The following is a 12500-nucleotide window of genomic DNA, read 5'->3' on the forward strand; positions in this document are numbered from 1 at the left end:
GGGTGGATGTTATTAAGCTCAACACAAAAACTGCATTTGCTGAACAAGGTACCTCCTTAGCACTGACAAGGGAACTGAATAATTGCTTCAAACCGTAAGCTATAATACATGCATGAACACTAATCTACATGCAAGGATGACCAATGTGGCGGCGGTAGTGCGATTTACTATAAATCAAAGCTTGTTGCACGACGAAGAACAAATATAAGCTTAATTTGATTGATGTTGAAGCTTTATGGCTTGAATTTACTTTCCCGAACAGGAGTATACTTAAGAATCAAATTTACTATCTTCAGCATGTTTTTATCAAGGGGAGATCATGCACTACTCAGATGGTGTATGTATTACATCACTTAGGTAAAGTGCTGGATTGCTCTGGTCAAATTGGTGTTTTATACCTTGATTTTTCCAAGGCCTTTGATTCAGTGCCACATAACCTCCTCTTGTATAAACTCAATCAGTGTGGTATAAATGGGAGCCTTCTGAATTGGTTTTCAAGTTATTTAATGGGGTGCAGACAAAGGGTGGTAATAGAAAGCAGCTCATCTGATTGGTTGCCAGTAGTTTCAGGAGTTCCTCCAGGGTCTATTTTGGGACCTTTCCTGTTTCTGCTGTACATTAATGACCTACCTAGCATTGTTTCTCCAGAATCGACCCTGGCCTTGTTTGCAGATGATTCAAAGTGCTTTCGGTCAATAAAAACCTTGGATGATTGTTTGGAGTTTCAGGATGATGTGTCTGCAATCAAGAGCTAGGGTGACTCTTGGGGGATGCAGTTTAATTCCAGTAAATGTAAAATTCTTCGTATAACTAGGTCCCTACATCCTCATAGTTATCCTTATTTTATGAGAGTTAACTTGATTAATCCTGTTAATGTTTATCGGGATCTTGGATTTATGGTGGCAAGTGACCTTACATGGAAAGTTCATGTTGACTCCATTGCTAAGAAAGCTAATCGCTCATTAGGTTATATCAAACGCACATGTGGGTTTAAAGCTCCGGTGCAGGCTAAGAAATTATTGTATTTAATTATGGTGCATAGCAAAGTGGAAATTGTCCACTCCTGAAGAAGAGCTGCATAATTGTCTAGGAATCGCTGAAAACAGCTTGCGCGTACTGTCCATCTAGTGGGGCAAAGGCCAAATATGCCCTTGGCTTCAGATTCAGGGCCTTCTAGCTTTTCTTTTATTTTCCCCAGGAGATTTTCTTGTTTTGGTGAGAACTTTATGAGGGAAACGATTTCTTTTGCTGTGTCCATAGTGTCTGATTTTGTCTGGAAAAGTAATCAGAAATTTTAAGAGATCTCTTCTTTGCATTACTGGTGGTATGTGAAGTCTCGTCGTTCGTATTTATGTTGCCGTACGTGTACCATGTGCACTTCTTTGTTCGTAATAACCGCCGGATTGAATGTTCCTTGATGACCAGAGCTATACACAATTCTGCGGTTTAAGTACTTTCGATGACAAAATGTTTTCATAAACAGACCGCGTTCAATAAAACTTGCAATTGGAATGCTCCACGAGCCGTGAAGCCTGTCATCAAAAGACGGACTTCGCGCTGATCGAGCTAAAATTAGGACGCACAATAACAAGAGAAACAATAACTTCATGATCTTCCAAAAATCAAGGTTGAAACTAATAAACAATTTGTTTGAGAATCGCCTTATAAACTAAACCCAGTTATTACTTTGTCTCGAAATTGACCAATTACGAAACAACGCGTTTTCCTGAGAGGTCCGCAGGAAAAAGAAGCTATTTAAAAGACGTTTACCTCTGCTAGGTTAGAAGCGAAAAAATATTTTACAATTGTAACGACTAATGCTTCATTCTGTCTATTTATCTGCGGGTTTGTCTTTGCCAGTAACTCTGGTCACTTTCGAATTAACGATTTTTTGCTATTTTTCACTCCGTTACTTTTGTTAAATTATTTTTTGTTCAATATATTTTTATTCTTGCAAAAAAGTCGGGGGGGGGGGGGGGTGGGGGGGCTAAAGCCCTCCCAGCCCTTCCCTCTGCGCGGTCCCTGGGTGGTCGATATTAACCCCAGGATAATTGTAACAAAATCCCATAGCTTGCCATGGTTACTGACCTTTCAAACAGGACAGCCCATTTCAGGTCTTGGCAACCCGACAAATCTCTTAAATTCTCATGAGATCTTAATTTGTTGTAATATTTCAGCAATCGGAACTGTCCTTTTTGAGACTCGATTTGGTTCCTTCAGCAAATCTCCATCAGTTGAAGATGCCAAGTTCTTGGAATCAGCTCATAAGATATTCTCATTGTTTTTGAAGCTTTTCCTAGTTCCTTCATGGTTCGATAAGTTCTACAGGTTGAAGTCTGTCCAGGATTTCTATGATCACATGGATGTCATCTACAGTTTTGGCGACAGGTGTATTGAGAAAAAGATGAGCGAAATACAAGGGAGACTTGATAAAGGAGACATTCAGGAGGATGACGCTGCTGAGTTCCTCACCTTTCTAATCAGCAGAGAAGACATCAGTTTCAAAGAAATAACAACGAACTTGCTTGAAGTTCTTTTCCCAGCAATTGAAACGGTATGTGCTGGTAAACCTAACTCCAAATTAAATAGATGTTTTTGGATATATGAAGAAGGAGAGATGTTAACGATTTCAATAAATATAAGCATAAAGATAAATTAAGACATGAAAGTCAGTTGTAAACTAAATCTTACCTCAAATTAAATCAACTTAGGTTACTGGCAACGGCATGTCCCAGTACTTTTACAAATTACACAATGAAACTAAATGGTTTTTGTCCGGGTGCTCCGGTTTTCACCTCTCCTCAAAAACCAACATTTGGCTTGATTTGCGTTGATTTTTAATTTCAATTTACAATGTCCCCAATTAGTGCTCCAGCACTAGAACGATTAGACACTTAAATGAAGTTCCTTCCTGCCTACCTTTCTTCCTTCGAAAACCCCTAAAATATGGTCGCACAAACCAGAGAATTTTCAAAACATTTGAGATTGACTCAAAAAGCCACAAGGCTTTAATTTTTGTTTTACACTGAATTGTTTACAGACATCTTTCACTACTTTGTGGACTTTGTACTTGATTTCAAGAAATCCAGACGTACAAAAACAACTTCACGATGAAGTGAGCTCAGTTCTGAAACCAGGGGAACGTGCTACACCTGCCGCATTGCAGAAAATGCCATTCTTGCGAGCGTGTATCAAAGAGACTAAGGTAACGTAAATTAAACTGGATCGAAACCTGTGGTCTGTTACAAAGTTTGCGAGATATTTATTATAGTGCTTGATCGTTAAATCAAGCCACTATGATTATGGCCAATTATAACGTACGCGGCTCAAGTTCGCGTTTCGCGCGAGACGTGACTGTCAAAGCGTCACGTCTGCGACAACACTGTTGTAGACAATTGTTTTTGTTTTTTTAGTTAGTTTCAAGACAAAGGAGCAAAGAAGCCAAAGGTTATCAATCAATGAACGAAATAGAGTTGCTGAACTCACCTTCTTTATTTTCTTTTTGGGATGTTGTATTAGAGGTTGGTTTTTTGTGCTGTTTTCCCGCAGTGAAGTACCCACACCCTCATATACGGTGTGGTATCACCCTATCGGGGTGCTTCCTGTTGCCTCAAACACACCCAAAAAAAACCTTGGTTCGCAAGCGCCCTGAAGGACAGATGAGCAAGGATGGCACAGTCGGTTAGTGCGCGGCCTTGGTGCTAGAGGTCCTGAGTTCGAATCACAAATCGCGCATCCTAGTTTCGACTTCTTTCCTTTCCGTGTAGCTAAGTAGCTTTAAATACCCGTAAAACGGAGCACTGATGGAGAGGGGGGAGTAAAATGAGGGCACCGTCGAACTCAGGTTTGTCAGTTGAATTACTGTTACGAGTTATCGACGTTAAATATGGTTACTTTACTTTACTTTATGATGAATTTTTCAAAAACAATGTTACCAAATAAAACTCGGAGCTCGGAAAAATACTGCGCAACTCGCAAAATATCGACGCGTATTATTTGTTCAACCATCGAATAAGGTGTATATATATCCCTTATGCCTCTTCGCAAGAGTGTTATCAGCTAGCAGTGCAGTACGTCAGTGGTTTGTATGGAAAGACAGCAGTGGTTGGTCTGAGGAGTCCAGAGCGAATAAGATGTTACACACATTTTGCCATCTCATTGGCAGCAAAAGCCTTCGCAACCGCTTAGGTGCTCTTTCGTCATCCTGTAAAAATGAGAATAGGATCATCTTCAGCCATCCTTTTCATTTATTGCTCAGGTCACTCTGCACATAACATTCAAATGTTCCAATTTTTGGACCGTATATCAGTTGAGTAAAATGTTTTTTGTGGTGAATGCTTGGATTATATTTTGGCTTATTGATTTCTCAAAAACTTGCTATTTAATTTAAGCTTTGTTTTCAAGTTGTTTTGCTTTACGTTAAATCTCGTCTATGTTTCCACTGTTTTTTTTCTTTAGGATGTATCCCATTGCTTTTGAAAATACTCGTTTTCTTCCTGAAGAGATCGTTATCCAGGGCTATCGCATACCACCCAAAGTAAGTCACTTTGATAAGCCGACATGGCGAGCTTGATTGATTATTGATTATTCCCATCTTAACGGTCTATGCTTCTTCCTAGACTTCGAGAAGTCCCTTCATAAATCAGTCGGGCGACCCGCTTTTCTGAGGCAGTCGCGTTTTGTCACGCAAACGAATAAAAAGACCGAGGGAGGCTTAGGAAGAGGAGAGAAAGAAGGGACTTCACCCTTTACTGTAACCGACGCGTTCAGAATGACCAAATCTGCTAATCTAATTTTTGAAAGTGATATGACAGATGGTTCCGCCTTTCTTAAACACCCAAAATAACTACAATAACGGCGTGGGAATATTTATGTGCATGTCGAATTCAATGAACTATTCGGAAAGGAAACCGCAGAAAAACTACTGTATTTAGTTTGAATTCAATGACCGACACTCCAAAGAAACCCGGTAAAAAGAGCAGCAGAAAAGCTAAGCAGAGAGAGGCCTCAAATTTTTGCCGGATTTGCAGAATAAATGATAAATTGAATGTTGGAGTGTTTTGGCAAGTTTCGACGGTGTGATGTTCGACCACAACTATCAAGGACAAATTCTTGTTAAGAACGGAGGACTCAGAAGACAGAGCTTGTTCAGCAGAAATAATGACTCAACACTTGTTTGAAACCATTTCCTTTAACAACTCCCATTCTTCTCGAAGGCAACTACTCATAGATAATCTTTCGACCGAATCTCGTCTTCGGTGATGCTGCAACGAGGAACGATTTCCACGATCGAATAGCGTTTGACTCTCATAAATAAAAGTCTTGCCAGAAACCAGTTGGTAGCACAGCCATAGCATACTTGCCCGATAGCAGAGCTTCGACTGCAAGTTTATGCTCTTGTTTGGGTTCATTGTTTCCCATTTTGAAGGAATAAATGATCGAAATGTACCGCTAAAAGGCGTATCGTACTTATAATCGAAACACAATTGACAAGAAGTAATTAACATGTCAGAAAAATTTGACAGCGGTGCATTGTCAACGGACCAATCCGAATTCTGAACGCGTCGGTTACAGTGCAATCCCTTCTTTCTGTCCTCTTCCCAGGGCTCCCTCGGTTTTTTAATTCTTTTGCTTGACAAAACGCGATTGTCTCAGAAAAGCAGGAGACTCGACTGATAAATGAAGGGACTGTTCGCAATCTAGCTTTCTTCCCTGCCGTGGGTACTGTAGACTGTTTTTGAAGGTTAACGCTAACCCTAACAAAGCGAATTGCATCAATACTATTTGATAGTACGATCGACCCTCGATCAACGCCTTCACTGTAGCGTCAACTAGGGAGTTTAAGCACGCGGGTTTTTGAAACGCGGACGACAACCGGAAGTGACCTGTTTTCCCTTTCAACTTGTCTTTACACAGCTACATTTATATTGCTATTTATGTTAAGTATCTTTTCTACATTAGAGATGATTAGTTTAAAAATCTAGGAGACACTGCTGTCCTGACATGCGAAATGTTCACTTCCGGTTGCCATACGTGTCTCAAAAACGTCGCGTGCTTAAGCTCCCTAGTTGCTCGCGCAGAGCACGTCGGGCAATGACATCACCCATCGTTCATCAACCTCGTTCCCAGGGTCTCTTTTGTCGTTGAGAAAAGACCCTGGTTCACTCTGGTCACGTGTCTCTCTGGAATCTGTTAGGGGATGGGTGGCAATGTAGGCCTTGTCGACATTGCAAAGAAGGAAATCAGCACGCAATTGGTTTTGTGGCCAGATGACCGTCTTTTTTATGTACCACACATATGGAATTCGTTGTAAAAGGCCAAAAGGTGTGGTCAAATCGATGGGACGCCGCAGAAAATACCCTCGCGTTATTTAAGTTTTCACTCGTGTGAAGGTCCGGATCAACGAAGAATGCTAATAGTTTGCGACAATTTTAAAGGAAAGAAGATTTTGTCGTGCAAGAAAACAAGCGAAAGGTTTATCCATGGGAAACAAACCTGTTCAGCGATCAGCCGGTGTGTTGTTATTTAACTTCTCTTGTCACGTATCGACGTCAAATCATCAAATCAAACTGTATTAACATGTGCAGGTATTTTATTTTGTTCTTTGATTTTCGTTTTTCTTTCGAATGTTAAACAACGTGATTTCTAAAGTCGCAATCTTGAACAGCGAGTTGACAGTTTTGACTTACGATATTTATATTTAAACAACTGCGTGTAAATTGTCGATGTCGTTAAGGTATTTTTTATTACCACTGCACAGCGCTTTAATAGCGTGTATATTTTTAGCCGCGGTAAAGTAAAAAAGGACATTTTTATCAAGCAATCGTATTGTTTGGTGTAGTCTTTGATGTTAGTGTTTGTTCTGGAGTAGCAACTTTAGTTACTAACAAAATCAATTCTTTTTTTTGTGAACGGCAGTCGCCGCTCGACATTGAACTTGTGGGAATATAAGATCCGCTCCTTTGACCTTTTTGATACTTCCATTGTAAGATAAAGATTACTTATTTAAAAATGCCTTGTCAAACGAATACTCGTTCGCCCAGTTGCGGGATCACAATATAACGAAAACACTACCCTAGTGGGAAAACGTTTGTCGACGAGTACCACGTGACCAGAGTGAACCAGGGTCTTTACTCAACGACAATGGAGGCAGAGAAGAGAGACCCTGAACGATCATTTGAACGTCATCTCAAAATATGTATTTGCTTTATCTCGGGATGTGTAAAACGTAAGGAATGTCACGTTAAGCTTTTGTTGGATGTTAACTAATGTTATCCGGTGCAAGGATGCTCTTACTTAGGTCTGAAGTATGAAGCAACGTGAAGCAAAGAAGGTGCGCATGCGTGTTCTATTCCGTTCTGTTCACACTAAAACATTCTTGAAGTATGCGAAATCATTGCGTCCGCGTTTTGCACTCAGACTTCAGTGTTTTTCCTTGCGCTTGCGTCTTCGCATACGTTAGCTTCTCTGCCCTTACGTATTGACTTCTCTTTGGTAGACAATGGTTCGTATGGCGTTGTATTCAATGGGCCGCAATCCCAAGCTGTTTGATGAACCCTTAAAGTACAAACCTGAGCGGTGGATGAGGGATGATACACACAAGTCCTCATATCATGCTTTTGCTTCTCTTCCTTTCGGATATGGCACTCGAATGTGCCTTGGTAAGTGGATGCACTTGCTGTAGCTAATAGTACCTGAGTGTACAAGCAGATTAAACAAAATCACTTGGACATGTTCGACAGCAGTGTAAGGGCTAATCGCGGGATAAGTTTGATAAAAAACAAAACAAAAACAATTAGTTCGCATGGTATTTAAAACTAGTTCAACGCTAGCCCGACTCAGTCCTGATCAATTCATTTAACAATGTTTTACTTTTTCATTGAATAGGTCGCCGAGTGGCCGAATTAGAAATGCGTCTCTTTCTTTCACAGGTAGGACATTACAAATTTATCACGAACTCGTGCTGGTTACGAGTTCAATGTAAATACCAAGTATTATAGGAAATTAACGCGAATTTTTGAAACTCACGTTAATTCAAAAGTTAATTTCCGTGCTCGTAATTAAGTAGCGCGTTAATTTCCGCACCTTATTTACCATTAATTTCCCCCAAATTGTGACTCAGTCCAGACATTCGTGACACCTAACCAAACAATATATTTTATTCACGCACTTTATTTCACATCAATCTTTCACATTTACTGTACTTCAACTTCACTTTCTTCGTGTTCGCTGTCAGAAGAATAGTTCTCAACTTCTGCTTCTTGAAATTTGGTATCATGGACACTTGAAAGAACGGTCCAAGTGGCCAGATTCCTTCGCTTAACCCAAACGTTTAGAGACAATTGCCCGATTTGTATTTTGGAATTTACAGTTAATTGGAATTTAATTTAATTGGATTTACAATTTAATTGGAATTTACAGTTTAATTGGAATTTACAGTTAATGCTGAAAAAAAAATTGTTTGCGTTTTCACAAAAAATTCTCTTTGTTGGAGAGGGGTAGCAGACGCTTTAATTTCCAACATTTTGCAATTTTACTCTCTCTTTTGCGTTAATTTTCCTTATTGGGAAGCAAATTTCCCTTTACATCGCATTACTTGAGGTCGCGTTATTTTCAAATACGTTAATTAACAAGAGGTTTCCTGTAATAAGATTTGCCAAGAAAATGCCCCCGGCCTCGGAAAATAGAGGGGATTTGAGATATAAAAATGAGGAACTAACGGGTGCTTTCTTCTACCATCCGTTATTAAAAGAAATAACTTTTCTTTGAACCCAATTACCTCCTTCATTTGTGAAATTGAGAAATATCTCAAATGGTTCATTACTTGGTAAGAGTTTAAGCACAAAAACCAGAACTTTTCGTTTGAAAACGTTTGTTTGATCTGCCTTCTTTTTGATGGCCCCAATTTTGGAACCAAGTTAATAATCTTTATATTTCACACAGGTGTCCATGAACTTCTGGGTGGAGTCTTTGAATGAAGTCCAACCAACTGTGAGCACACTCTTGGTCCCGGAAAAGAAAATTGAGTTACGATTTGTCGATCGATAAACGGTGAATTGGCGATTTAAATTTAGCTTCGACTGAGTTATGTTTCGCTGGATTCTCACATTAATGCTTAAAAATCAACTTAGATCAACTGTATAGAAATTTGTAAATAGTTATCAATTTTTCATTATTTCTATTTAGTATTGTAAGAGCGCCGAGGCGTAGCGAGGCGCTCCAAAAACTGTAATTATTATTATTATTATTATTATTATTATTATTATTATTATTATTAAAAATCACAGGATCTTTACACATTTTGACAAGTGTTCACTTTCCAACAGAAGCAAAAAAGGACACGTACACCTCGTTTGAGGCCCCCGTCCTTCTATCAAAATATGATAAATATAGCAACGTCTAATATCACAATATGATAAATATGGTATCATCGAAGGTACAACAACGGCTTCGTTTTTTTTAGGTTTTATAATTAGATCCTGTATTAATATCTATAGGTAGTTTTTTAGTCTTTTTATCATATTTTTCATATTATCATATTATTACATTTACTGTGCTTAGTACACGCACTCTCTGTGGTTAATAGCTGTGTTAAATAAGAGTATGTAAACACGACTGCGAAATTACGAATTTTGATTGGTTATGTGTTGTCAGATTCGCGTTTTGATTGACTGGTAGACAATGTGAGCGTGGATCAAGAAAATCTGTTTCAATCAAGAACTAAAAAAACAGCATTTTCATTCATTTGTCGAATTATTTTTGAGAAATATTTTATAAAAGCAATAGAGGACTTTTTCTGTGTTTACATAGCCTCATCCAAACACTCGGGGAGTTGGGAGAAGTCTCGACAGTTTACAAACCCTCGACTGCGTCTCGGGTTTGCCTAACTGTCTCGAATTCTACCAACTCCCCCTCGTGTTTAGATGAGGCTATGTAAAAACAGAAAAAGTCCTCTATTGCTTGAATATTCCTTTTTATTATTTGGGGTTATTATTTTATATTATTTGGGGTGCAGAGATGGCGCAGTGGTGAGAGCACTCGCCTCCCACCAATGTGGCCCGGGTTCGATTCCCAGACTCGGCGTCACATGTGGGTTGAGTTTGTTGGTTCTCTACTCTGCACCGAAAGGGTTTTCTCCGGGTACTGCGGTTTCCCCTCTCCTCAAAAAACCAACATTTGACTTGAGTTGTGTTAATTGCTAATTTCAATTTACAGTGTCCCCAATTAGTGCATCAGCGCTAGGACGACTAGACACTTAAATAAACTTCCTTTCCTTTCCTTTCTTTCATCATTTGTTAATACGAAATTGAGCCTTTGGTATGTAAGGTATTTGGTGATTAAGTAGTAAATCTGAGAAGAGATTTCGTTATCAAAGGGTGGAAAATAGCGAATGCAGTAATATATACCATTTTGTTGTTGGATGTCATGGGCAAAAATGAATGGAACGGCGTATACCGCCGAGCTAACCCATATGGCCAAAGTTGTCATTTTGACTTTTCTTAAGGCTCTTACTTTGGCTGGGTATAAGACAGCGAAAAAGCGATCCAGTGAGACGGCCATGACCGTAAAAATTGAGGCGGGTATGGACACCTGGTAGGAAAAGAGAACGATTTTACAAGTTATCTGCCCGAGAATTCCTCCAATCCACTTCAATCCCACCTGAAGAAAAATAATGCTGTACGGCATTGTGATGAGCATGTCGGCAATGGCCATGTTAAGTATCAGCATATTTGTGACTCGATTCCCTGCCTTTTTCATGATTGCAAAGTATATGGCGATGCTGTTTCCCGCTATTCCAAACATGATCGTCGCAGCATAAAGGACTGTAATGGTGACTTTACTGGTTGTGCTAAATTTTACTGTAAAGGAACTCCCTATGGAGGCAAAGAAACGCTATTTGTTAAAAATGGTGGGGCGATGACAAACTTACTTCCGAGTCAGGATTTCGAGTTGGATTTTCGAGTGAGAATTTCGAGTTGGATTTCGAGTAAGGATGTAGAGTTGTTTTTTTCGAGGTGGTTACTAGTAATCCAGCTGTAGCGGCTCGCCTAGTTTACCGGTAAACCCTCTCTTAGATTTCCAGTGCAATGCAGTCAACAAAAGAACTCCTGTATGGGTGGGGCTAGTGCTTTGCCTTTTTATTCTGCGACATCACTATGTAAAGCATACATGAAGTAAGAGGCAAGACAGTGAGTCTTACTTAAAGTCATTACATGCTCCTGATTTCAAAATGGCAAGATTGGGAATACGATAACCGGGCGTAAGATCTAGAATTTGATTTTTCTTGTCATATCTATTCCGGTGGTACAAATTTATAAATCTGAGTTAAGAATTTGACGCAAGAAAAGGCAAATATATAAATCCTATAATTCCCCATGTTTTGAATACCAACAAATGGCTCCAATGCTGCTTAACAGTGCTTTCCTACGGCACCCGCATGACTGTTCTGTTTTCAGCATTTTAAGCGGTTGGATATCATGCTGTGCACTGAAAGTACATGTTCAAACCACGTCCGTTCCACAGCAAAGCATTCAAATAATTTTCCACATCGCCCGAACTTTCTTATTGTCCCTGGCTATCGATTATTGCACGCTTGTACACGTCATTCAAGTAAATAAGGTATTTATAAGCCTCCGTGCCATGGAGACTCAAGGCCTGCCCAACCCCTTCTGCTCACGTTTCCAAAATTAAGTGTCAGCTATAGCTTCCAATCAAAAATACAATTACGAATGCAATACTAGGATATATTAAACAAGATTGCCGTTACCGATCTGCATCCTCGTTTTCCTTCATCAGCTTGAAAAGACTGGCGTTTTTAAAACGAGTGTATGGGTAAGACCAAGGGTCATGATCAGGGTAAGGGTAAGGATACGAATACAAAAAGTATCCTAAACATGCATAAAAACTAACCTCAGTCCTAATCAGGCCTAAACAAAAGTTTAAGGTTAGCTTTTATGCATTTTTAGGATACTTTCTGTATTCGTATCCTTACCCTTACCCTGACCCTTTTTCTTACCCTTACCCATGTGACATGGCCGCGGTAAGACGTGTTCCTTCGATCTGCTGTTTGCCGACGCTTATTTTAGCATATCTATTCTTCTTCAGTTGGAACGTTTATTCGAGTCAACCCTATTCGGATTTGTTCTTCAATGCAGCGCCTTTTTATAGGTTTTATTCTTCTAGGAGCCTTGGTTTTATCCACCTTTATCTTCATGCATCGTTTCAACAGAGACGCCATCTTAAGTTGTCAGTCCGTGGCAGAACTTATTTATCATCTCGGATGAGTTACTATCCGAATTCTTCATCCTTCTTCCATCTTACAAGAATAATTAGAAGTGGTGATATAAGTACGAATCCCGGTCCTGACAAATGTCCTGAGTGAAATAATACAGTTGCAAAGAACCATCGTGCTCTCTCTTGTGACACATGTAACCAGTGGTGTCATATCAAGTGAGGAAAGCTTAAACCTAGCGAGTACAAGAAACTACAACTTGTCGACA

The 12500-nt window shown here is 39.5% G+C and overlaps 1 protein-coding gene and 1 long non-coding RNA gene across 3 annotated transcripts in view; one reads left to right on the forward strand and one right to left on the reverse strand.

The window, feature by feature from the left end:
- The window catches only part of LOC138019739 (cytochrome P450 10-like), a 14182-nt gene extending 4438 nt beyond the window's left edge, over positions 1 to 9744 (forward strand). Inside the window, exons 3-10 of one of the 2 annotated variants that reach the window (XM_068866608.1) lie at positions 2178 to 2554; positions 3041 to 3205; positions 3414 to 3521; positions 4259 to 4308; positions 4459 to 4537; positions 7499 to 7661; positions 7888 to 7931; positions 8944 to 9744. In XM_068866608.1, the coding sequence (XP_068722709.1) occupies positions 2178 to 2554; positions 3041 to 3205; positions 3414 to 3521; positions 4259 to 4308; positions 4459 to 4537; positions 7499 to 7661; positions 7888 to 7931; positions 8944 to 9048 (1091 nt within the window). In that variant the 3' untranslated portion in view covers positions 9049 to 9744. The remainder of the gene's footprint in view (positions 1 to 2177; positions 2555 to 3040; positions 3206 to 3413; positions 3522 to 4258; positions 4309 to 4458; positions 4538 to 7498; positions 7662 to 7887; positions 7932 to 8943) is intronic. The other variant, XM_068866609.1, reaches the window with a different exon arrangement.
- LOC138019756 (uncharacterized) overlaps positions 8939 to 12500 on the reverse strand; it is a 13961-nt gene continuing 10399 nt past the window's right edge. The window contains exon 3 of the long non-coding RNA XR_011126228.1: positions 8939 to 10874. This is a non-coding gene — a long non-coding RNA (uncharacterized lncRNA). The remainder of the gene's footprint in view (positions 10875 to 12500) is intronic.

Source organism: Montipora capricornis, chromosome 10 (genome assembly GCF_036669925.1).
Source record: "Montipora capricornis isolate CH-2021 chromosome 10, ASM3666992v2, whole genome shotgun sequence".
Taxonomy (NCBI): domain Eukaryota; kingdom Metazoa; phylum Cnidaria; class Anthozoa; order Scleractinia; family Acroporidae; genus Montipora; species Montipora capricornis.